Here is a 27910-nt window from a genome sequence, read left to right on the forward strand (position 1 = left end):
TGCAGAGATCCTTCAGCATGATCTGGACAAAACAATGCCAGATGCAGTGTAAGTTTGATAAATGTGAGGTTGTTCACTTTGGAAGCAAAAACAAGAAGGCTGATTACTACCTGAATGGCTGTAAATTGGGAGTGGGGGCATGTGCAGCGTGACTGGGTTCCTTGTGCACAGTTGCTGAAGGTCCGGCAGGCAGTAAAGAAGGCAAATGGTATGTTGGCCTTAATTGCGCGAGGTTTTGAGAACAGGAACAAGGATGTATTGTTGCAATTATACAAGGGCTTGGTGAGGCCACACATGGAATATTGTGTGCAGTTTTGGTCTCCTTTGCTGAGAAAGGATGCTCTTGTTTTCGAGAGAGAGCAGTGAAGGAGAGATTGATTGGGTTAGGATTATTTTTGCTGGTGTTCGGACAAATGAGGAGGTATCTCATAGAGACTTATACAATTCTAACAAGACTAGATAGGGTAGATGCAAGGAGGATGTTCCAGTGGTGGTTGTGTGCAGAACCAGGGGTCACAATATGAGGATTCAGGATGGACCATTTAGGATGCAGATGAGGAGACATTTCTTCACCCAAAGAGTGGTGAGCCTGTGGAATTTGCTACCATAGGAAGTAGATGATACCAAAACATTGAATGTATTCAAGAGACAGCTAGATATAGCACTTGGGGAGAATGGAATTAAAGGTTATGGGAAGAAAGCATGATTAGGCTATTGAGTTGGACGATCAGCCATGATCACGATGAAGGGCGGAGCAGGCTCGACAGGCCAAATGGACACCTCCTGCTCCCAGCTTCTATATTTTTATACTTCCAGTTGCCTAGGCCTCAAACTCTGGACTTTCTTTGCTGCACCTCTTTATCTTTCTACCTTACTTGTTTCCTTTAAACAGTTCTTAAAACCTACTTTTTTTTTTACAAAATCTTGATCATTTTTTACAAAACCTTCATCATCTCCTCATGTGGCTCATGTTATGCTTTGTATTATAATGCTGCTGTGGAGCTCCTTGGAGCATTTCTTTTTTTTAATGGTGTTATATAAATGTAAGCTGTCATCTTAGGTAGTGGAGGGACTTTTCGGAGCAATGAGGTGACCTCTTTGCTCCGTTTATACTCAGTTTCTGACATCTCATGAATTGAATTATGAAACTATGAATCTAAAGTATCACATTCTGGCTGTGGATTTTGAGATGCTGGCAGTCGGAAGCAATTTTGTTCTTTAATAGGGGTTCAAAAACCTTGTTTGTGCAATTAACTTAAGGATCTTCACAGTTCAGTGCCAGCATGATTAGTGGTGCAATCAAGGTTTTGACAGTATCTCAGACCTTCTAAAGCTATGTTGATAAATGTATTAAAAATATAACTTTTGATGTTTTACTGTTATCTTAAATCTACATTTTTATTTAAAACCCTGTATAAAGTTATTGAGTGATGAAGCTTCCAGCAGTGGTTGTTTGATATGAATATTAAAACTAACTGCACCACAACAAAGACGTTTACTCATTCAGAAACTCCTCTGCAGTCCTGCTATATATTTTCCAAATTCCCCACTGAATTATTGCTGTGAGATTTGTTCTTGATCTAATTATTTTTAATTGACCTGGACACTACCACTCTGCCACAAAAGCCTCCAAATTTCAGCATGTGTTATAGTGAGAATCAAACCCATATCCTCTCAGGATTGTGTGTTCAGTAGCATTGGGGGAGGCAATGGCCAAGTGGTATTATCACTAGGCTATTTATCCAGAAACGTAGTTAATGTTCTGCCGACGCTGGTTCAAAACCCGCCATGGCAAGTGATGAATTTGAATTCAGTGATAAATATGGGCTTAAGGGTATAATGATCACCATGAGCCATTGCTGATTGTCAGGAAAAAGCCATCAGGTTCACTAATGTGCTTCAGAGAAGGAAATCTGTCATTCTTACCTACTCTGGCATAATATGACTTAAGACCCATAGCAATCGGGTTGACTCTTAACTGTCCTCTGGGCAATTAGGGACAGGTAATAAACGTTGGCTTATCCAGAGATGGCTGCGTGCCGTAAGTGAATTTTAAAAGAAAGGACTACTCCATCCCATGGTAATGAATATATGAATTTGGACTGGGACTTGAACCCAGACTGCAGCAAGGAAATTGTCACAACTTAACCACTAGACCACCTGGGACACTGACTAATTTATGATCTATGATAAATTGGTGGTCTCTTTAAGAGAAAAAAAAATCAGATTGGGCTCCATTGTGACATACTCAAACAACAACAATTTGCCTTTACCTCGCATTTTGCAGAAGTAACCATCTCCAGTAAGAGATAATCTAACCACTGCTCCTTGACTTCAAAGATCTTAGCATCACTGATGCTAACCCCAATACCATTGACCAGAAACTCAACTGGACTCACCATATAAACACAACGGTGTCAGAGCGGGTCAAAGGCCAGGGATACTATGGTGAGTAACTCACCTTCTGACTCACCATCTACAAGGCACAAAAAAGAAGTCTGATGGAATACTCTCCACTTGCCTGGATGGGTCGAGCTCCAACAATAATCAAGAAGCCTGATATCATTCGGGACAAAGCAGCCTTGATTGACATTACATCCACAAACATCCACTCCCTTCACCACTAATACTCAGTACACACTGCTGCAAGATACAAGATATACTCCAGGAAATCTCCAAAGATCCTTTGACAGCACCTTCCAAACACATGACTACTTATATCTAGAAGGACAAAGGCAACAGACATGTGGATACACCACCACTTGAAAGGTCCCCTCCAAACCATCCACTATTCTGACTTGGAAATATATCACTGTTCCTTCGTTGGTGCTGGGTCAAAACTCTTAGGGCATTGTGGGTCTACCTACAGCATGTGGGCTGCAGCGGTTCAAGAAGGTAGCTCACCACCACCTTCTCAAGGGCAATTATGAACCAGCAATAAATGCTGGCCAATCAGTGAAGTCCACATCCCACAAATTAATACAAAAAAAACTGAAAATACAGAAATCAGAGTGTGGATTTTAAATGTGAGAAAGAGTCTTGTAAACAGAAGTTGAGGTAAACACAAACTGCTAGTTTTCAACCATGTGGGGGGGTTTAACCCCCAAATTTATTGGTCCTTGAACCTACTGCCTAAGCTGAGGAGGAAGGAGCAACTGGACAATGGGCATAAGCGGGATTTTGGGTGGCAAGGGAGCTAGTGTTGTTGCAATTGATAATACTGTGGCTTTAAGAGGTGTATTTTGTCCTGTTTTGTTTGAAGATAAGTTTTAAGACAGCTGCCAAGCTGTCTATTGGAATCTAATAAAGAAAACAGTTTGTGAGGCCTTGTGTTTTCTTTTAACATTGGAACAATAAAAGCAGCCTGAATAGGTGGGATCAAGCTCCCCCAGAGCCAGGAGTTTTAGCTTTTCAGTAGTTGCGAGGGTCTTGAAGCTGGGTTTGGAAGCCACAGTACATCTCAAAACACACACTCTCTCTCTCTCTCTCTCTTACTCACTCTCTTTATCTCTTTATGCTTTTCCTCCTGGACTAGAGAATTCTCTGTGAGACAATCTATTTTGCTGAGTATGCCTTTGCCAAGAATATTTTTATGGGATGTTACTATATTGGAACAGTTACTGTTTAGGAATTAAATATTATTCTGTTAAGTGGTCTGATAGAATTAAGTTATTGCAATTTCTTCTTTCTTTTGTTGCATTTTAACTCTAGTATATGAATAAAGTGTGTTTTGCTTCAAGAATGGTAATTTGACCAATCGACATCTGGAGTGCTACGCCCGGCACTTGCCTTTGAAATGAGGAAAAGTTAGGGTCAAAGCTATCCTCTTGATGCATTTTGAGGGGCTTTGATCTGGTCCATAACAAACTTGGGGCTTTTGACCGACTTCAAAATCTGAAATTTCAGATTGGGTTTAGGATTGTTGGACTCAAAGGTGGTGACTGTGGGTGTTTGTTTTTTTACTTTGGGTCTTGAATTCGGGTGGTTTAAACACGGTGTGCCTTTAAATGGCTCTTTCAGTCACTAAGAGTTTCCTGGGGATGGAAGAAGTCATTTTGGGGTTTTAAAGAAAGTGAACAAGGCAAAGCTTTTGGAATTAGCAAACAAGCTGGAGTTGGGATTGCCTGTGTCTGTGAGGAAAGGGGAGCTAAGTATGGCAATTGTGCAGCATTTATAATTGCCAGCAATGCCATCAGAATCTTTGGCAATGGCTAAAATTCAGTTGCAAATGTAGGAGCTTGGATTAAAGGCAATGGCAAGGGAAAAAGAAAAAGAAAGATTAGCCCTGGTGGAACAAAAAGAAAGAGAAAAGGAGATGAAAATGTTTGAATTACAATTAAAAGCAGAAGAAAGAGAAAGATAAAGTTTTTGTACTTTAGAAGTTGGAACTGAAAACTCAAAGTAGCCTTAAAATGGTGGAGGTAGAGGTGAAAAGGAGGAGTAGTGATGAGGACATGATGGAAGCAACCTCACCGTAGTCAGAGGCCTAGTGGGGATCTGCTTAAGTCTGTCCAAGTATTGCCGAAGTTTGACGAGAAGAATGTAGAGGCTTTTTTCATTTCATTCGAGGAAGTGGCTAAACAAATGAAATGGCCGTTGCCCATGTGGGTATTGTTGATCCAGACAAAGCCGGCAGGTAGAGCTAGTGAGGTATGTGCATCACTATCGGAGGGAGGTGTGTAAGGAGTATAATGAGCTGAAAAATGCTATTTTAAGACCAAATGAGCTCGTACTTGAAGCCTACAGACAACGTTTTAGGAATCTAGGGAGGGAGCCTGATCAAACATATATAAAGTTTGAAAGGATCAAACAAAGTAATTTTGATAGGTGGATAAGGGCATTAAAAATAGATCAAACATATGATTCTCTTGCCATCAAGCTTCTTGAGTGTTTTTGGAGCTGCACTTATCCAGGCAACTGGGGAGTTCCATCATATTCATGACTTATGTCTTGTAGATGGTGGACATGCTTTGCTGTGTCAGGAGATGAGTAACTTCCTGCAGGCTTTCTGGTCTCTGACCTGCTCTTATAACTACAGTATTGCTATGACAAGTGCAGTTCAGTTTCTGGTCAATGGTAATCCAGCCCAAGCTGTTGATACTGAGGGAATTCAGTGATGATCATACCAGTGAATGTCAAGAGGAAATGTTTAGATTCTCTTTTATTGGAGATGGTCATTGCCTGGCACTTGCGAGACCTGAAAGTAGGCAGCTAACCACTTAGTAGCTCATGCCTGAAGATTGTCCAGGTCTTGCTACATATAGGCGCAGCTTCAATATCTAAGGAACTATAAATGCTACTGATCATTGTGCAATCATGAGTGAACACTTCCACTCCGACCTTATGATGGAGAGAAGGTCACCGACGAAGCAACTGAAGATTAGATTGGAAACAGGCCCTTCGGCCCAACAAGTCCACACCGACCCTCCGAAGAGCAACCCACCCAGACCGATTCTCCTACATTTACCCCTTCACCTAACACAATGAGCAATTTAACATGGCCAATTCACCTAACCTGCACATTTTCTTTGGACTGTGGGAGGAAACTGGAGCACCCAGAGGAAACCCACGCAGACGTGGGGAGAATGTGCAAAGTCCACACAGACAATTGCCTGAGGTGGGAATTGAATCTGGGTCTCTGGCGCTGTGAGGCAGCAGTGCTAACCACTGTGCCACTGTCCCGCCCCATCACTGAAGATGGTTGAGCTTGGGACACTAAACAGTTTTACTGCTTTTAAATTACTCTAAATTGTAAATCATTCTTTATATACAGTATATAAACTTTGTCACAGTACCCGAGTCCCTCCATTGTTAAATATTACAGAATGTTAGTTATACACTTTATTTTCTGTATTTACTAATCGTGCAATGCAGTTTGCCTGAATTGTGTTTCATTGATCAAGATTCAATGTAACAATGTCAATGACAGGATCTTTTGAGCAGTTAGGTAGATTGCATGGGATTGTGGACTCTGTGATCTTGTGGCATTTTTCGAGTTTACAATGTGTGTGCTTGTAGATTGTTTGCTGAGGTTGTGAACAGCATGTGTGCTTGAATGTTACTTAATAATTGGTTGAATGATGTTTGTGCTTGTCGCATTTTATGATTGCAGTTCATTGTTCAATCATGGTTTGCATGGTGCATATATTGAGGACTGCTTACACATTCAGCACATTTATTTCTGGATAGTTCAGTATATTGAATTTTGTTCATGATTGTAGCTATAACTGCTGATATAATGATTATGCTCTAGCTGTTGAGTAATGGCATTCACGTATTTAGAGACATTTGCTGGGCAGGTTTTAAGGGAAATGCTGTAGAATTGTGTGTTTGATGTGTGGATGATAGGTAATTCATTATTCTCTGGCATAACTTCAATGGGTTAATACGATGACAAGACAGTTTAAGCTGAAGTGTTGTTAATGTTCCCTTCTTTTCACTGACGAGTTCTCTTTGTTTTCTCCTTCTGATCTAGGTAATCAAATCCAAACCCTCGGGAATATCTCCAAGGATCAGGTTTACCCGCTGAAGCTCAAAGGCATCTCCATCTGTTTTTGTGCATTGAAGGCTGCTCTTTGTGGGAACTATGTCAGTTTTGGTGTTTTCCAGTTATATGGGGATAGCCACCTTGACAATGCACTGCAAGCCTTCCTAAAAATGCTGCTGTCAGTCTGTCACAATGATTTGCTGGTAAGTGACCAGATAGCCCTGAACTTATGAAAACTTGTTTATCTAACTGGTTTGGGGAGAAAAGGGGATCTGCAGCCCACAAGTCTATTTTCCCATTATCTTTTTCAATGTGTGACTCATCCCTATCAGTACCTTTTACTGATGTTCAGAGACAAGGACCATATCTTGTGCAGAGTCATGATGCCAGTTTCAGAATGGGAATTTAGATGTTCAGTGTAACTGAATACATTGAGATACCTCCATCATGTTGTGGGATCCTTATCTGGAGCTTATCGCTTACATTATAAATGTAGCTCCATAGCAGACACTGATACTATGGCAGCACACAGTACGGACTTTAAAGACAATGTATTTTGTAAGTCACATCCTTGAAATGTGGTTGACCTTAATTTCTGTAGTGCTTTATTCTCATGGTTACTCGCAAATGATTTCCTACACTAGTATAAGTTGACATTATGTGAGTGTGTACGTTCAGCCAGCTTCCAGTCATATTGGCTCCACTGGACGTTTTGAAAGTTGATAAACTTTAGTCACTTTTCCTTTAAGGAAAAAGAAGTTTCTTGTGGCAATTCAATGGGTGACTCATATGGCAAATGGAAATTTCAGATAGAATAGCAGTTACTCTTAAAGTTGAAGCTGGAAGATTTTGCTGAGGTAGTACAGAGGGAGATATACTCTATTTCTAAAACCAAGGCCTGTGTGTGAGATGTATAACTATTGGTGCATCTATTAACGTGCCTCTGCTATAATTATAACCATCTTCTGCCCTATAGCATAGAGCCACTGTCAGTAAATACCTTGACAGTCAGCAGCCCTGACCCTATAAAGTGTAAAACTGGCAACTGAATGTATGGAAGGATAATGAACTAATTGTAACTGCATTTTTTAAAAAAATGGTTCATTATTGAGCCATTGAATGCTTGAGATAGAACGTAATGGGAGTAATTAATAATTATTGGTGAAGCATGCCCTTTTGGATAAGGTTTAGATGCTTAAATTGACCTCTGTGCTTGACATACATTATTCATCATTATTCCACAAATTCTCTTAGATTATGATTAATTAAAAATAGGGTAAATGATTCGCCTGCAAAGGTTCAGATATTATCTAAGGGCCCAATGGATACAGCTTTTCTCAGCTAATTGGGGTTTTATGTTACTTTTGAGAACTGAACGTACGCAAATATTTTAAAGTAATTCCATAAGCCTTGAAATGTTAGTTGGGGTGGGGAGGGGGGGAGTGGAGGAGGAGAAAGCCAATAACTCAATAGCAAATATTTCACATTTAATTTGGTATGGCAAGATTTGGAGACTGTAATTCCAAAAAGGAAAAAGTACTGGGAAAAAACTGAGTGAATGAAGCATGGTAAAAGGCATATAGCACGAAATAATCTTTCAGCTTCAGCATCAATTGAACTCTTAACGGTTAGGGTATACAGAGTTGCTGGTAGGCATGTGAGCTGGGATAAGCTCTGAACACTTAGGCTTTCCTTCACAAATAACTGAAAGAACTCCTCAGAGGCTCGGATCCCATCACCAAGTCACCCTTTATATACATGTGGAGAGTCCTTGACACTGATCCAACTTCCTCAGAGTCAGCTCTGCGTGAACAGAACCTCTGACACTCCTGTATATATCTGTCAGACAGGGCTCCTTGATTGGGCCAGGTTATCACAGTCAGGGAACTCATGTTCTATAAAGTCCACATAGCTGACCTCGTTAAAATCACTACAACACTCCCCCTCTCAGTCTGAGGACATAAGCTGGTTCTTTCCTTTGGAGCTTCCCCTGTGGTGTTTTAACACCTGGTCGGGTTCGTCCAACTCTGCCTCTGATAAGGTGGTGTTTAAAGCACAGTAGCTCACCTCTTGTGCCCAGCGCATCTCAGAAGAAATTCATTATCCTCTTCAGGCAGCAAAGTGATTGAGGCAGTTACAATTGCCAGTCCACCTTAGATTCTGAGGTGTCTTCAACACTTGCAGAGGGAGAACCTGCAGGTTCCAGAACAGTCAGAAAGGTGTCGGGCATATTTTGTTCCGCACTATTTGCGAGTATGCAGTTTTCATATGGTCCATGTGCTTGTCTAGGACTGTTGCACGACCCAAACGTTATGCATCACTGGACCTGACCATGCTTCTTCCCTATGCAGATGGTTCCTACACCACACTTCGTCCCCTGAAGTAAACAGTCTCTCTTACTTAGTGTGGAAACAGGCCCTTCGGCCCAATAAGTCCAGACCGACCCGCTGAAGCGCAACCCACCCAGACCCATTCCCCTACATTTACCCCTTCACCTAACACTATTTAACTTGGCCAATTCACCTAACCTGCACATTTTTGGACTGTGGGAGGAAACCGGAGCACCCAGAGGAAACCACGCAGACACGGGGAGAATGTGCAAACTCCACACAGAGAGTCGTCTGAGGCGGGAACTGAACCCGAGTCTCTAGTGCTGTGAGGCAGCAGTGCTAACCACCGTGGAGTCTTGTATTTGGCATTGGCATTCCTGATGCCATTTCACTCTCTCTCCCCCCTTGGCCCAGGTCTGAGAAGATCAGATTTAACCTGGTGCGGAGTCTTCTCCCCATCAGCAATTCTGCAGGGAGCTAACACCATGTTACCTGAGGATTGGTCCTATAATCACATACAAACTGGGACAGGAGAAAGTGAGGACTGCAGATGCTGGAGATCAGAGCTGGAAAATGTGTTGCTGGAAAAGCGCAGCAGGTCAGGCAGCATCCAAGGAGCAGTAGAATCGACATTTCGGGCATAAGCCTTCCTGAAGAAGGGCTTATGCCCGAAACGTCGATTCTCCTGCTCCTTGGATGCTGCCTGACCTGCTGCGCTTTTCCAGCAACACATTTTTCAGCTACAAACTAGGACAGTTTGGTATCTAAGGAAACTGTAGGCTATTTCTTTAAGCCTGCCTTCAAAGTTTGGACTGCTCTTTCTGTCAGACCATTGATGATGGATGGTATGGAGCTGTCCTTATGTTGAATACCATTTAACTTTCAGGAATATTCAATTCCCTGCTGGTAAACGCTGGTCCATTATGTAACCCAACACATCCAGGAGTCAACGTATTGCAAAAGATGCATGTGGCTTTCATTCATCAGCCCTGTGTTTGGCGAATGAACTCTTTGCGCATCCAGGCATTTTGAGTGGGTGTCCACAATCACTAAGAACTTTGAGCCCATGAAAGTACCTACATGCAGAACAACCTCAGTTATCCAAACATCAATTATCCGAATTTCGGATTAGCCAAACAAGATCTCAAGGTCCCTTAAATACATTATCAGTATTCTGAACAATCAGTTATCCAAACAATCAGTTATCAGAACAAAGCACTCCCACCTGTCTCATCTGGATAATCAAGGTTGTTCTGTAGTGGATTTATAACCGAATCCAGGGTTCCCCCATCCATTCCCACAAATGTTGGTGAGCTGCTGGTGGTAATATTTATCCTTGTTGGCATTCTGAGCACTGCCCCACCAATGCAGCTATGTCTGCACCAACTCCTGGCCACCACATATAACTTCTCACCAACACCTACATTTTGGAATCCTATGGATGACCCTGGTGTGGACTTCAGCCAGTATCTGGCGGTGACCTTTGCTTGATGTTATGTACCAGACCAAAACCTGCTCAAAGTATTCAGAAGATAGTCTAGACATCAACTTTTACTTATTTTAGAGCGAAATGTAAGGTGTTGCTTTCCAGATGCAATTTGATTGGTCAAACTACCAAATTTCAAGAAAAACACACGTTATTCATCCAGCACATTAAAATACGACAAAAGAAAGAAAGAATTGGAATAACATAGTTTTATTGGAAAACTTAATCATAGATACAATAACTATTACTAATTAACTGTTCCAGTATAGTAACATCCTGTAAACATACCCTTGGTAAAAGGCAGATTCAAAAAACAAATTGTCTCATTTGCAACTCCAGTAGCCCAGGAAGAAAAAATATTGTAGAATTCTGAGAGTGTAGCAGCAGGGAGAGATTTACTGCAACTTCTAACCCTGCTGAGATCTAAGCAACAACTGCTGCTACTAAAAAAACTGAAAATCCTGGTTCTGTGTGAGCTTGACCACACCCATTCAGGCTGCTCTATTGTTCCAACTTTTAAAAATTACCCCAAGGCTTCTCAAGTTGCTTTTCTAGTGAATCTGGTGGACTATTCAGCACCTCTGCCTTAAAACCTCTGATAAAAAAAAACAGGATGAAATACACCTCTTAAAGTCACAGTATCGTCACGCTCAGGACAATCACTCTTAATTCCTATAATCATATGCTGTCTTCTACTGTGAGCTGGTCTCTCTCTGGTTCAGTTTTGGTTGTGACGGCCCTTTGGTTTCCTCCATCACTACCATCTGTTTCAGTTTTGCCAGGACAGGATCTTTCTGCCTCCAAGGTCTGATGTTGTCAGCTGCGACTGGAAGTGTGTCCAAACAATTTAAAACCATTATGGACTCTTCTAGTGATGGTACCATCAGTGGTGTATCTGCCAGCTGGAAGTGGTTAGGTGCATCCACATTTGCTATTTAGCCTCCCGAACAGTGTTCAAACTTGTAATTATACACACTTAGTATTATAGCCGACTGCTAAATTTAGCCTGAAGCTGTGAGTGGCACTGCCTTGTTCTCTTTAATTAGATCCTGCAGGAGTTTGTAGTCCATTACTATTACAAATTTACATCTGTGGAGGTATTGATGGAACTTCCTGACTTCAAATATGACTGCTATACCTTCCTTCTCTATCTGGCATATTTGTGCTCTCAATTAGCCAAAGTATTAGAAGCATATGCTATTGGGTTTACCTCTCCTTTGGACCATAGTTGAGTTAATAGTCCAATGTTGTAGGTGAGGCATCGCATGTCAATACCAGATCTCACTTGGGATCAGAGTATGGCAGCACTTTAAAGGATGATAGTGGTTTCTTCACCTCCCTGAAAGCCATGGCTTGGCTATGTGACCATTTTCAAGGCTGACCTTTTTTTAAAGAGTTGATGCCAAGATATCAGGATCAGTCCAAACTCCAGTTCAGATATGGGAACCGGGCACTTTTGAATGCCCTCACTTTATCTTCCGAGTGTAACCTGGTCTTGTCAACTCTGTTGTTGGTCAGTGAGGAACACACATTTTCCCTTGCAAGGCATACACCCACCTGGCAGAAACATCTAAGGACTATTTCCAGTTTCTCCATGTGCTCCTTATTGGTCTTCCCTGTTATTAGTACATTGTCTAGATAAATGGCAATTTGAGGTTGACCTTGTAAAATGTTCTCCATTGTCTGCTAAAAGATTGCACAGGCTGATGATACCACAAATGGTAGTCTTATACACTGGTACAAACCCTTATGGGTATTAATTCTAGCACACCACTGGGAATCAGCATCTAACTGCAATTGCCAGATCACATGGCCCATATCCAGCTTCATGAAGGACAGAACCCCTACTCACCAGTTTTGCATATAAATCCTTTATGAATCGGATTGGGTGTTTATCCAGCTGTGAAAAGCTATTTACCATTTGTTTGAAATCCCCGCAAAGGCAAACCAACCCGTCAGGCGTCACAAATGGTATGACTGGTACTGCCATTCCACAACCAGGACTGATTTGATGATTCCTTCACTTTCCACCCTCTGATTTCTGCCTCTACTTTTGCCTATAAGGCAGATGGCACTGGGTGGGCCTTGCAGAATCGAGGAATTGCTTCCTGGTCAATATGGAAAGTGGCCTTGGCTCCTTCGATATTCCTTGGCGCTTCCTGAAAATCTTCCAAATTTTAATGAGGACTTAACTCAGGCAGCCATTTTCTAATCAAAAAATGTTGAGCCAGTCGAGGTGCATCTTTCTCAACCAATTTCACCCCATCAGGCTTGGGACTCAGTCTTTTTAACTTCAATCTGTGGTAACTTAACTAACTGCTTCTCATAAGAGACCGGAACCGAAGTTGTATCTTAATCAATGAAGGTTTCCCTGTGTAGGTTCTCAGGCTAGCCGAGGTTTTGCACAAACCTAAGGGTTGGAATTCAGAGAGAATTTTGCTAAAGACTGGTTCTGCTATCAGTGAAACAGCCACGCCAGTGTCAACCTACATTAGAACTGGGAGACCATTTAACCAGATGTTTATTTTAATTGGTTCTGAATTGGATGTTGCTAAACAATTTAACTGTTCCAAACCAGAAAGGAAAGCAAAGGAATTTAGGTCTAGTGGGGCTCTTTTGCTGTCTTGAGTCCGTGTACCGGCAATGCTTACATGTCGGCTCCTGAAGAAAATTTTAACCGTTTGGTCAAGGTTTGGCTTTGTTTTGGGATTTTGCTGTGGGTAGGGCCTAGAGTTCCGCTGTTCAGGATATGCCCTGAGGGAGACTATGCAATTGCCTTCACTCAAGTAATATTCCCCAAACTCAGTCGGACTGGCAAGGGTGTACTTCCACTGAAATACTCTGCAACTCATATACTCCACTTGCCCCATTTTCCAGTGATGAAGCCAGTTGTCATACCTGTTTACAGTCCAGTTGTGTTTCAGCTAGTAGATGCTTTTGTATGGTTGCGTCATTAATCCCACATACCACCTGGTCTCTCAGTATCTCATTAACACTTAAACCAAAGTCACATGCTTCTGCCGGTCACCTTAACCTAAACAAAAATCCCAGTATACTTTCCCCGACTCTCAAAATGCCACGTAGAACAATAGTGTCTCAGAATTAGAGAAGGCTTTGGGTCATAACATTCCTTAACTAAATCCATCAACTCTTGAAAGGTTTTAGTGTCTGGTGCCTTAGAGAAAGTTGGACTCCTGATAATCAAAGAAGGTGTAGGTCCATAAGCTATCAGGAGAATTACTGGTTGATTTTCATCTGCCCCTATTTGCCTGAATCAATAATATATTATCTCCAAATACTAGTCCCAATCTTTGACAGCAGGATCAAAGAAGTCAAGCTTCCCAAATAATGGCCTGATGTCAGAAATACTGACCCTAACTCTAAGATGCTTGTTGCAAGTCTATTTCTTAAGGAGCATGTTTTTTTCTTGTTGCCACTGAAATAACTCCCAAGAGGGTGGTATCCTGTTGAGAGAGTCCTTGATGCTGATGCAGCTTCCTCACAGCTAACTCTGAGTGGACAGAACCTCTGACATTCCTGTTTACAACTGTCACCTGGGATTCTTGATTGGACCAATTTAATAGCCCCAATCAGAGAATTCATATTCTGCGAGATCCACCTGACTGATATTGTTATAATCACTACAATAACCACTAAGAATCCATGCTGTTCAGGAATATCATCGCAGACTGATGTCTCTGAAACAACAGAATGATCATTTAAACTGGTGAAAGTGCAAAGTGGTACTAGCAAAGCTTAATAAATTAATGGTAATTTGTCTTAATTGTACAAACTGCATTATTGCCTCAAGTGGCTTTTGAAATCACTTTAAGTAGACAACAGATTGTGAAAAGTTACTATTTTCATTAGAGAGGCAACTTTTGAAAAAAATGCCTTTTACATTTTCTCCTTATTACTCATCTTAATTCCACGCACAGTAGTGTTTTACAAGGCTTTGGAGAATAGCACGGTCTGGTTAAAGAGTAATGACATTGCCTGTTAAATGAACTTAATAAGAAAATGCTCTGTGGTGTATTACTATAGTTTCTACTTCATAATGTTAATGAAGATTATTTATTTTTGCAAAATGTTAGCAAATATGAATAAAGAGCAAACAGCACAGTTCTCAGCATCTGCACAAAACCCAGAATATTCTATGGTTAACAGTTCTGTAATGTATACTGTAACATATTACTTTGCATTCCACTGTCAAACCTCACTTAATTCTGTCATCTCCCTTTTGACAAATTCTGTTCTTCCCCACCTCCCAAATTTATGAGATATGGCTCCTCATTAGCTAATATCACTTGATTTCACCAGCAGCAGGTTCCTTCCAATATGTCATCAGTTGGCCAGTCTTAGCTGGCTGCACAACCATCTGAGGCATTGCAAACTGACCCTGATTTCCTCCTTACTCAACAGATACATATTGGATTGCTTTTTTGTTTTACTTTCCTTTTGCTTTGAGCATTGGCACCAGCAGCAACAACAGCAGAATGAGATCTTTGTTTTAATGAGTGTGTGTTACACAATCCAACATGACTACTCAGTCTAATAATACAACAATTTCTATTTATGGTTCTTTATTACTTGGTCATCAACCTTCAAAATTCCAGCTTACATATAACGTGGTGATTTGCTTTAAATACTTAGTCCAGTTCTACCCTTCATTTCCACATTCCATGCATGTGAATACTAAATTACAATGCATTAAAAGATAGCAAATGCAGACTTCAGAAAACGTACAGCCAAGAAGATATATACATGTTATCAATCTTTCCCAATGTTCCTTTTTCTAGCATTATCACTACTTTCTATAAATAGTGACCTAATTTCATGCTTCAGACCATGAAGATATAGATGAATAACTTTGCAATCCTTTAGTTTATCATCCTTTCACAAAGCATTCTTGCTCAGCAGAACACTTTTTTTACACATTATTGTTACCACAAACAGCCCATTCAAACACCACATATCCTAACTACTCAGCAGAAATCATTCAGTAAGGTTTCTGAGCATGAATTTCCCTCCCTTTTCCAAGGTTAGTAAGGCCAATTGTACCATCCTGACTGATGTGTCTGATGAAATAATTTAACTCAGCAGGAATTGCACTTCATACCTTCTGATTTGAATGCCTCACCTTCAAACCAACTTTAAAACTGTGGAAGGTTTCAGAATGTCCAGTGCCCATAAAACAGGACACCAGCAAGGATGACAGGAATGACTAGGGGGTAAATGACTTGGGGCGGCAAGGTGGCTCAGTGGTTAGCATTGCTGCCTCACAGCGCCAGGGACCCAGGTTCAATTCCTGCCTCGGGTGACTGGCCATGTGGCGTTTGCACATTCTCCCTGTGTCTGCGTGGGTTTCCTCCGGGTGCTCCGGTTTCCTCCCACAATCCAAAGATGTGCAGGTCAAGTGAATTGGCCATCTAAATTGCCACATCAGGGGTAAATATAGGGTAGGGGAATGGGTCTGGGTGGATTACTCTGCAGAGTGTGGATGTGGACTTGTTGGGCCAAAGGGCCTGTTACCATACTGTAGGGAATCTAATCTAATCTAAATGAGATCAGTCAGGAAGTTAACCAAATGTTTAGATTTCTAGGTCCTATACCACGTTTGTAATGTGTTGGAGAAACTAGTTACAGCAGAGGCGGTGTTGATTCTAGCCAATGAGGATGTAAGAAAGAGGAAGAGCAACATACTGGAGGGAAAATGAGATGAATGAAGCTGCTGAGGAAGAGCTAAAAGTTGTCCAAGAGTTTTGAATGCTAGGAAAGGAAAAGAAGAATAACAGTTCTGGGTAAGCCAGGACAACAGAACAAGTAGGCAAGAGCCAAGACAGGTCTGACTGAAGAATTTTTCTTTATCCTTTCGCGGGACGTGGGCATAGATGGCATGGTCAGCATTTGTTATCCATCCCTAATTGATCTTGAGCTAAGTGCCTTGCTGGGCCATTTCAGAGGGCAGTTATAGGTCTGATATACTGCTATAGGTCTGATGTCACCTGTAGACCAGGCTAGGTAAGGACAGTAGATTTACCTTCCTTAAATGACTTTATGAACAAATTAGGTATTTATAATTGATGATAAATTCACAATCACATGTATTAAGATTAGTGTCATATTCCAAATTTATTAACTGAATTGTAATTCCACCCATGGGATATCCCCAGAGGTTTAGTCCGAGCTTCCAGATTACTAGTCCAGTAACCATTACATCACCATCCAACAGCACTATGAAATAAGATTAGTCCATAAACAGGTCCAGGCAGCAGGTCGTGGAGGGGATCGTTATGGCCAATTGCCTGCCCCTCTTCTGCGGCTATGTCCGAGCCCAGGTATCTCTGGAGAAGGGGTACACAATGTCTACCAACACCCTTGAGATTTTCAAGGAAAGGTGGGCACCACAGGGAGTGGAGTTTATCATTTTCCCCCTTCAACTTTATTTTAATTTAATCCCTGCCCTCCCTTCACTTTTTGATCATGCAGCATTGCCCTCTGAGAAGGGCACTGCTTGTCACTGGCCACTCGGGTGTTTCCTTTCTTCCTGGTGGTGGAATCTAAATAAAGATTTACACTGTATCCGACGCCTGCACACACATGACATGGGTGCTGGCGAAAAATAAGCACTATGTGGGGGAACAAAAATAAAAAATATATACACAGGGATTTTACTATTTGATCATTTAAAAAAAAGAAAAAAAATTGAAATAAAATTAGAACACGGCCATTCAGTTATTCAAGCCTGCTCCACCATTTAATAAGAACATGGCTAATCTGGTCTTGTCCTCCACTACTCTGTGGGATATAGAATTCCAAAGATTTACAACCCATAGTGAAATGAAATTCTTCCTTACTTCCAACTTAAATGGAAATCCTCTGATAGGGAAAGTGTCATTCTAGCCTTCAGTCCAAAGTTTCCTCAAGAGGGGAACGCATCCTCTCAGAACCTACTTTATCCAATTCCCTCAGAATCTTAAATTTTTCCAGAAAATCATCACCTACTTAATCTTTCTTCATACAACTCCTTCATCTCAGAAACCAACCTAGTGTACCTTCTTTGAACCTCTTCAGTGCGAGTATGCTCCTACTTATACAAGGAGATGAAAACTTGATGCAGCATACAAGAAGTTGTCTCAGTAATGCTGTGTACAGTTGTTGTAAAATGTGCTGACTTTTAAACCCTATTCCTCCTGTGCATAGCCCAGCATTCCAATATGTGTTTCTAATTACTTGCTGTACACACATGCTGACAATTTCTTGTTCATATGAGGAAACCCAGGTCCTTCTGCAGCATTCTGCAGTTTCACTCCATTTAAATGTACTGCTTTTCTGTTCTATCCACCAATGCAAATTTTCCCAGATTCAATTCCATATGCCATTTTTTGGCTAACTACTTAACCTATTTATATCTGCATCTCTATTTGAAAATTCTGTGTTTTCCTCAAAATTAGCTTTCCTATCTTTCTCTGTAACGTTTGAAAATTTGCCTCCCATACATTTGGTTCCTTCTTCTGAGTCATTAGTATCGATTATAAATAGTTAAAGCCCCAGTACTGATCCCTGTAGGACCCCACTAATTAGGTTATTTATCCTAACTCCCTGTCAGTTAGCCAGCCTTTTACACATGATCATATTATCACCTCTAACACTATAAGCTCTTATTTTTCTGATACCTTAATAAATGGCTTTTGGAAATCTAAATACACTGTATCTACTAGTTTTCCTTTATTTGCATTGCTTGTTACATCTTCAAAGATCTTGAATAAATTTGTCAAACATGAATCAGGTTGAATCTGCCTTATCATTATCATAACTTGCTAAATATCCATTTACTGTGTCTTAATAATTGATTCTAGCAACTACAGGTGTTTGACTAATGGATCTATAGTTTGCTGCTAAGGATGATCAACACTCATATTGATAATTTGGGCACTATAAGAAGAACAACCGAATGATATGATGGCGTAGACTGAGCTTTTATTTTGTTGAATGTGATAACTATGATCGTCTTAAAGATCATACATGGTTATGGGAAGCAGTGGCCTAGTGATATTATTGCTATTAATACAGAGATCCAGGTTAATATTCTGCGACCTAAGTTTGAACTCAGACATGGCAGATGGTGGATTTTGAATTCAGTGAAAAATATCTGGAATTAAGAGTCTGTTGATGACTGTAGAACCATTGTCGATTGTTGGAAAAACTCACCTGGATCATTAAAGTCCTTTCAGAAAGAAAACTGCCATCCTTACTCAGTGTGACCGACATGTGACTCCAAACCCACAGCAATGTGGTTAACTGTTAACTGCCCTCTGGGCATTTCGGGATAGCCAATAAGTGCAAACCAAGATAGTGACATCTATATCCTGCAAATTAGATCATACAAAAGAAAAAGCTGGTTTGGAGATCATTTTCATATCTAGACTAGATTTTTGCAAATCTAGTTTGACAATTTCAGCTGCAGGTGGTCTGGTGCTAGGACTAAGGTGGGAATTTTTATAGAGATAGAAGTAGATGGATGGAGAGTTGAAAAAGTGAATTGCTTTGAATAATGAAAAATTGGACTCACCTCTGACTGTCCTAAGGTATGCCTCAGGTGATGATCAGAATGCAATTGTTAGCCTACAGTGTGGAAACAGGCCATTTGGCCCAACAAGTCCACAACAGCCCTTCAAAGTGCACCCCTCCCAGACCCATCTTTCTACCCTTTCCCTGTAACCCTACATTTTTCCATGGCACCTAACCTATACATCCCTGAACACTATAGGTAAATTAACATGGTCAATCCACCTCGTCTGCATATCTTTGGACTGCGGGAGGAAACTGGATAACCCAGCAGAAACCCACACAGACACTGGGAGAACATGTAATCTGCACAAAGACAGTTGCCTGAGGTTGGAATTGAACCTGGGTCCCTGCAGCTGTGAGGTAGCAGTACCAACCACTGAGCCACCATGCCACCCCATTCCCAAACATTAACAAAAAAAATCAAGAGCCAGTATCTTCCATAACTTTAAAAGGGACAGAAAGTTTGAAAAAGAATCTTGCATTTATAGAGCACTTGTAACTAAGAAATGCCACTCAGAATTTTGCAAAACCATAATTAGACATAAATGATCTCTTACGCAGAGATGGAGATATAGTCAAACACTGGGTTTCAATTGGAATCATAAAGATGGAGAGAGATATGAAGACATTTAGGGACAGAATTTCAGTTTATGATCTAGGTAGATGAAGGGACAGCTGCTAGATGTGAACCAAAGAGAAAGAATGAAGGTTTAAAATGTACCAATATTACAATCACAGAGGGTTTCACATCTGAATTTGGTTAGGACCTTTGTGTGGTGGAGAGATTCAAATGTGGAGTTGCTGGAAAGATAGGCACAAATGATTAAGAGTTCACTTTGAGGAGGAAAAGGTGATTTTTGATGGGGCCAGTATTTGCAAGAAAGTAGGACAACCAAAAATTCATGACGTCCTCAAACTACCAGGATCTCATTTGCCATCTATTACTCTCTCTGTGTGTTAACTGTGTGCAAGGTCTAATCATGTAGATTATTCCTCTCGTAATTTTACATTGGTGCTTCCACAACTGTTAACCTGTCACATACATTGTGGTGTTTAGCCAAGGATTCAAGATTCATTGACAATAAAGGTTAATATTTTCTTACCATTAATAGCTATGCAATTTGAAAACCACTCTTGAATTGGCAGCTATCATGCAGGGATACAAAGAACCTCCTGGCTCTATTGTAAATACAGTCTTTTCTGATATAACGCGATTGTTCCATTGCCGTGTGATCTCGTGTTTTAAGAAAATTGCTCAACAGCCACACCATTTAAGCTAATGGTGTCGGAATCATGTTATAACCAATACAGGTAAGGAAAGTTCGCGTTCTACAAATAACAGTCTAAATGCTTCAATCTCGTTCAAGCCAATTTGCGTTGAAAAAAATGCACATTATAGAAGAAACATCAGTATTGCATGGGGTCTTTAGAATTCACCTGAACCACTGGATGTATCTTGATTGAGCATCTCAAAATTGCACAAAACATAGTAAATAACATTATTATTCGCATTAGCAGATTCAAGTTACTCAGTAAGATCTCTGTTCCTTGTTTTTTTCTGTGTTATTAACACACATTTTACATTTTGTATTTTGTGTAGTCTTATCGGAAGTTGAGCTTATCTTACTATTCGTTGTTGGAATGCCTTACCCAGGACCACATGAAGTTTATTTCCAACCTAGAGCCTCATGTGGTTATATACATCCTGACCTCTTTATCAGAAGGACTCAATGCTTTGGGTGAGTTGCACTTGAGAGTGTTTGTTCATGAATATTGAAGATGTTTTGATGCTAATTCATCTTTATATGCTAACCTGTTCAGGACAGATGCGTCTTGTGGGTGTTCATAAATTTTTTTAAATGAAAACCAATCAATAAAAAGTGATGGAGGTGCTTATACTGCCATTGCATTTAGGTTTCAAGTTGGTATATAAAATCACCATGTATCAGTACCAATTGTGCTGACATCTATTTCCAGCTTTCTGTGAGAATGTAGTCTTAATGGTGCACTGAGTTCCAAGATGTGCTGCTGTCAATATTCAATCCTGCTCAGTAATCGGGGAGGAGCTTATCACAGGATTTTCCCAAGGTCACTCAAGACAATTTGGAGGTCACAGAAGAGTTCAAAGGTTGCAGGTGACGAATGAGGTTGAGAGAGGCAAAGACAGAAGCAGACTCCACGTAAGGAACACTACAGTTAACTGTAGTGTAACTGAACTGCACAGATTCTGTGTAGAGGACTTTGTGAGGTGTCAAGAGCTGTTTGGAAAGCTTTTTTCTATTCAAACTCAGGAACAAGCACTTGGAGTTAATAAATAGCCAAATATTAGAGTCAGCACTCTGAAGTTGAGAAATTGGGATGGTGGCTGGGGCTTGAAAGGAACTTGTATGAATATTTAAATGCAGCTAAGACAGGGGTGGTTAAAACACTCTAAAGCCGTATATTTTAAATGTCAGTGAACGAGATTAGAATTCTGTAAAAATCCAGGGACAGGGTTGTCTCAATGCCGTTAGTTGTCAGTGAAGAGTTGAAATAAGATTTGCAAACCCATACTGGAGTGCAATTTTAGAGTGCAGGGAGTAGGAAAGGAATGTGATTGAAAAGAATGGGGCAGTCTACACAGGAGAGGATTTCAAGGTTAGGTCAGCAAAAATGAAGAATTATGATCCTTTATGAAGTTGAGTTCGGCGGTTAACAGTGCTGCCTGACAGCAACAGGGCTCCAGGTTCGATTCTAGCCTTGGTGACTGTGTGGAGTTTGCACATTCTCCCCTGTCTGCGTGGGTTTCCTCTGGTTTCCTCCCACAGTCCAAAGCTGTGCATTGAATTAGGTGGATTAGCCATGCTTAATTGCCGATAGTATCCAGGGATGTGGAGGTTAGGTGGATTAGCCATAGGAAATGCAGGGTTAGGAGTATAGGGTGTGAGTCTGGGTGGAATGCTCTTCGGAAGATCAGTGGACTCAATGGGCTGAATAGCAATTCAGGCAGCATCCGAGGACAGGCAAAATCGACGTTTCGGGAAGGGCTTTTGCCCGAAACGTCGATTTTGCCTGTCCTCGGATGCTGCCTGAATTGCTGTGCTCTCCCAGCACCACTAATCCAGAATCTGGTTTCCAGCATCTGCAGTCATTGTTTTTACCTCAATGGGCTGAATAGCCTGCTTCCGCACTGTAGGGATTCTATGATTATTAATGAGATTTGAGAACCCACGGTGCCAATGATGTGTGGCAGAAATTGCTTAGAAATCTCATTTTATCTCATTTACTATTTGTTGTGTGTTACGTGGTGCTCAATTAAAGCCTAATACTGATGAACCAGAAGTTAATTCAGTAGTTAGAGTATAAGTAGTACATGGATTGTAAATTGTAGCACTGTCTTAACATTGCATGAATAATCAGCAGTACAGTACAGCACAGCAACAAGCCCTTTGGCCCAGCAAACCTGCATTTACATAGAATATCTTTCTAAACTAAAACCTTTTGCCTCTACGCAGTTTGTATCCATATGCCTCTGTTCCCTGCCTATTCCCGTATCTGTCAAGATGCCTATTAAATTTTGCTATTGTATCTGCTTCTGACACCTCCTCTGGCAGCAAGTTCCAGGCCCTTATCACCCCCCCCCCCCATGTAAAAATAAATTGCCTCTCACATCTGTTTTAAACTTTGACCCTTTTACCTTAAACCTGTGTCCCCTAGTAGTTGATATTTCTACCCTGGGGGAAAAAAAACTGACTATTCATTCTATCCATGCCACTCATAAATTTGTAAACTTCTATCAGGTTGCCCCTCAGCCTCCAATATTCAAGTGAAAAAAATCACATTTGTCCAATCTCTTCTCATAGCTAATACCCTCCAAACCAGGCAACATCCAGGTAAATCTTTCTGTACCCTCTCCAAAGCCTTCACAACCTTCGGATAGTGTGGTGACCAGAACTGAATAAAATATTCCAAATTTGGCATAATTAAAGTTCTGTACAGCTGCAACATGACTCGCCAAATTTTTGTACTTTATCTCCAACTGATGAAGACAAGCATGTCATACACCTTCTTGACCAACTTATTCACTTGTGTTGCCACTTTCAGGGAACTGTGGACTTCTATGCCTAGATCCTTCTGTATGTTAATGCGTCTAAGGGTTCTGACGTTTACTATATACTTATTTCCTGCATTGGACCTTCCAAAATGCATCACTTCACATTTACCATTTCTCTACCCAAGTCTCCAGACTATCTGTATCATGCTACATCCTGTGACAGTCCTGACCATCTACAGCTCCCCCAGTCTTTGTATGAGTGTGTATAATTATTGTTATTTAGCAACACAAGTACTAAAGGAGATGTAAATAGACTATGAAATTACATTCTGTTCTGGTGACTTTTTTACAGGTCAGAAGTTCATTTACTTTAGTAGCAATTCAAAACAGTATTTTCAGGAGGTCATGTGACTTGAGCTAAATGATTCGAGAAAATACCTGATGAGATAATTGCTGCTGTGTTTTCTAAGTTGAGCTGTTATGACCTAGAGAAGGAGAGACCAGAAGCTAGTTGCAAGTTCAGTTCAGAAGATATAATCCATACCAGCAGATGTGCTGTTGAGCAGCCGAAAAGTTGTCAAAGCCTTGAGTTTTTACTTATAGTTTAGTGAGAGGTATCAAAGGGTGAGCCAGTGTCTGTGTGACTCAGAGAGACAATAACAAAGCGGATCACATTTAGTGCATGCGCAAAACTTTGCTAAGAGGAAGTGTTTGCGACATCGTTAGTGGAGTAAGAAATTTTAAAGTGAAGTAACAAGTGATGGAATTGCTGGGAAAAAAAGGTTAAATCTCTACTTTTGTTATTTATAATAATATCTTTCCAAATTGTTGTTATGCATTTACTTAGTTTTCTTTTTCTTTCCTTTTGTGTAGTAAACGTTTTTGGTTTTGTTGAAAATACTCACAGACAAGTTGCCAATGTATGTTCAGTGACTGATCACGATGGTGACCCAATTGCAAAAGTAAACTTTATGGTCAGTCAAGCCAGGCTACATTCTGGGATCTGTTTTGTCCAATGTTACTATGAACTAGGATCAAAACAATAGGAAAGCTTATTATTCAATACTGTGGCATTATTCTCTCAGGAAGTCCCCTGGATCTCTCAGGAGAAAGTGAGGTCTGCAGATGCTGGAGATCAAAGTTGAAACTTTATTGCTGGAACAGCACAGCAGGTCAGGCAGCATCCAGGGAACAGGGAACAGGTCATTCCTGAAGAAGGGCCTGTGCCCGAAACGTCGAATCTCCTGTTCCCTGGATGCTGCCTGACCTGCTGTGCTGTTCCAGCAATAAAGTTTCAACCCTGGATCTCTCACTTTAGCTACATTATTGTAACATGAATTTATGAGGGCTGTAATCACAAAACACAGCGGTTTTTTGGGGGGAATTTCCTACGGAATGCCTGGTGGATTCTGAAATTTAGACATCATCGCTGAAGTTTTGTGTCCCTTGCCAATATTTGATTCTGATTACCTTTCCTTCCCGTGTGTTCAATTTTCACAATTTGCTAACATGAATAACTAAATTCTTTGCTTCTCTGAAGGACCACCTGTTTCACATTTAAGAAATGCTTCCAATCTTTGATCCAATAAAAGCAAATCATTGCAGTTGCTAGAAATATGAGATAAGCACAAATGCTGGAGAAATTCAGCAGGTTTGACAGCAACTGTGGAGAGAGAAACAATGTTATATGTTTGATACCTTTTTTCATAACTCCAGATCATCTTTGATCCAAAGTGGATGAGCTCAGAGCTTTGCACATAATCCTCCATTTACTATAATTGCTGTGGCTTCCCCATTTCATTCTGTCCACATCCCTGCTTCCTGGTCCTATCTACACAACTTATTGTGCCCTTTAACTCAGTATTATCAGAACACTTTAGATAAAAACTGGCTTTTCCTTCAGCCGAATCATTAATACACATGTTGATGAGTTGAGATCTCAGTACAGATTCCTGGGGAGCTCTACATTTCACACCCTGTCAATTAGAGAACATTCAGTTTAACTTGATTACCTTTCTGCTTCCTCTCAAACAATAACAAAAGTGTCACAAAGTTACCTCCATTTTTTTTTTAGATTAGATTAGATTAGACTTACAGTGTGGAAACAGGCCCTTCGGCCCAACAAGTCCACACCGACCCGCCGAAGCGCAACCCACCCATACCCCTATATTTACCCCTTTACCTAACACTAAGGGCAATTTAGCATGGCCAATTCACCTGACCTGCACATCTTTGGACTGTGGGAGGAAACCAGAGCACCCGGAGGAAACCCACGCAGACACAGGGAGAACGTGCAAACTCCACACAGTCAGTCGCCTGAGTCGGGAATTGAACCCGGGTCTCTGGTGCTGTGAGGCAGCAGTGCTAACCACTGTGCCACCGTGCCGCCCAAATTTCTATGGGTTTTCATTATTGATAATGGTTTCTTATGTGGCAGATTTAAATTTTCTTCTGGAAGTTGATTTACACAACAATTATAGACACTCCATATCCATCATATCAATGAGCTCTTAAAAATGCTTAACTCGTTTAGTTGGACATGATGGGGTGAATGTTTCTAGGTCCTGAGCAATGTGGGCAGTAGCTAGACAGTTAGGACAATACAGCTAGACTGAAACTGTGAGGTTGAGAAAAAATAAGTCTGATTTTGTGCTTAAAATTTCAACAGAAAATGAGAATCTCGCCAGCGAGTGGTAAGGTACACACATTAGTACTTCATTATTACCAGTCTCATATGTAGATTGCTATTTTCACAGGCTTGTTGGACTGTAACCTGGTGTTGTGTGACTTTTAACTTTGCCCACACCAGTCCACACCGGCACCTCCAAATCATTTTCCCAGGAGGTAGAGAGAAAATACACAGCAACAGGTCCCAACCCGAAAGTCTAAGCAGGCACCTGGTGGCCACAACTCACCTACATCTTCACTATTATTCATCATAATTATCATTCCCCAGTATCTCAGGTCAGCGACTACCTGCACCTCTGTCCATGGCGGCTGTCATCGACAGAGCACCAGCCTCCCCACTTCATCTTGGCACACTTACGATTCATTTAGAATACAGTTTACAACTTCAGTACTGCACCTTGCAGGACACTGACACTTTTCATTGCAATGCTGCTGCCAGGCCATTTGTACACAGGGACACACACCCATTTACATGTTGGAACATGTGCATCCCATGGGTCTAAGTTTGTTTTTTTGTGCTCACCTAATTAATGCCTTCTTGAATGCTCATAGCATTTCTACCTTAACTTTAAGTACAGATACAAAGCCAAGCGGCATGTCACATTTGCTAGCAAAGGGGGAGTGGATATGTTAATGTATGGCACAGTGCTATGTCAATGTCGACATGTGGACTTGTTGGAACGAAGGGCCTGTTTCCACTATGTAAGTAATCTAATCTAGATCTAAACATGCCAGAACTCATGGTCAGAAACCCTCCATGAAACTCCCCTAAATTTACACTTCGTCAAATTTTGGGAAAACTTAACCTGATGTGTTTTCACAAATCCATGCTAATTCTCTTTGGTCAGGTCACATTTATCCAAGTGCCTATTCATGCTCTCTCTGAAGGTAGGTCCCAGTACATTACCTTGATAGTAAACTGCTGTATTGATAAATTAGATTAGATTAGGTTCCCTACAGTATGGAAACACGCCCTTCGGCCCAACTAGTCCAACCGACCCTCTGAAGAGTAACCCACCCAGGCCCATTTCCCTCTGGCTAATGCACCTAACACTATAGGCAATTTAGCATGGCCAATTCACCTAACTTGCACATCTTTGGACTGTGGGAGGAAACCGAAGCACCCGAAGGAAACCCACGCAGACACAGGGAGAATATGTCTCCACACAGACAGTTGCCCGAGGCTGGAATCAAACCTGGGATCCTGGTGTTGTCAGGCAGCAGTGCTAACCACTGAGCTACCGTGCCACCTGCTTACCTTCTCAAATAACAGAGTAAATAATAACATTACCATTATTCCTATTCCAAGGGCACAGTTCTTGAATATGGATCTATGGAAAATTATGCCTAACACATGCAATTGCTTCATCTATTTCTTGTAATGCTATTGCATTGAAGGCATTAGGTTCTAGAGATTGTATCCAACTTAAATGCAATCGTTTTCTGCACTTCCATATTTATTTACATTAGATCTTATGAACTTTTCCCTCTCCCCACTTTACTTCCAGGTTCCCCTGTCACACAGGTATTTTGCCCTCCTCCACTGTGAGAAAGTATTCATGTAACAAGGTTCCCAGTTGTTTCTTGTCTGTTTTAGTAACACCTGCTTCTATCTTTACAGTACCAAATTTTTATGAAAAAATATATTGTTGTTAACTTTCATGTCCATTGAACATTTTTTTATTCATTTCCCTTTCTGCATTTTATTGCTCTCAGTCTGCTGAGCTTCTGCTTTTCCTTCCATTTAGACAAGCCTTATCTTTGAGCTTCATACTATCTTATTACCTCATTTACTTATATAGCAGTTTAACCGTATAATTTACATTGCACTTTTGTCTTTTACAAGTATATTTTACATGTAACAAATACTATTGGATATATTTGGCCAATACCAGCCTCTTTCAAAGCCTATCATATGTCATCCAGCTGAATAAAACAGCCTTTGTCTGGCCCATTTTTATCTATCTGAAAATAGTAGCCAAAGAACCAGCGATGGCTTTTTTTCCCCATTCTGCACTACTGGTCAACACTGTTATCTCTGAGGAGCCCAAGGAATCAATCTTTGATCCCTCTTGTTTCTCATCTATGTGCTACACCAAGGCAACAACATTCAAGAATATATCTTCTGTATGCTGACAACACCCAGCTTTGCCTCACTAAGACCTCACCATCCCTGCTGCTGATCACGATTTGGTACAATGTTTTATTCTGTACTGATAACGCGAAACATTCCTCCAACTAAATATTCGGAAAACCAAAGCTATTCTTTTTGGTCCCTGCTGCAGAATTTCCTTCACTTTGGAAGGAAATATAGA

The 27910-nt window shown here is 40.9% G+C and overlaps 1 protein-coding gene across 3 annotated transcripts in view; it reads left to right on the forward strand.

Annotated features, from left to right (window-relative positions):
- LOC122556776 (ran-binding protein 17-like) overlaps positions 1 to 27910 on the forward strand; it is a 1066498-nt gene that overhangs the window by 828895 nt on the left and 209693 nt on the right. For all 3 annotated transcript variants that reach the window (XM_043703926.1, XM_043703927.1, XM_043703928.1), the window contains 2 exons: positions 6476 to 6690; positions 20475 to 20613. In XM_043703926.1, coding sequence (XP_043559861.1) covers positions 6476 to 6690; positions 20475 to 20613 — 354 coding nt within the window. The remainder of the gene's footprint in view (positions 1 to 6475; positions 6691 to 20474; positions 20614 to 27910) is intronic.

This window comes from Chiloscyllium plagiosum, chromosome 14 (genome assembly GCF_004010195.1).
Source record: "Chiloscyllium plagiosum isolate BGI_BamShark_2017 chromosome 14, ASM401019v2, whole genome shotgun sequence".
Taxonomy (NCBI): Eukaryota; Metazoa; Chordata; class Chondrichthyes; order Orectolobiformes; family Hemiscylliidae; genus Chiloscyllium; species Chiloscyllium plagiosum.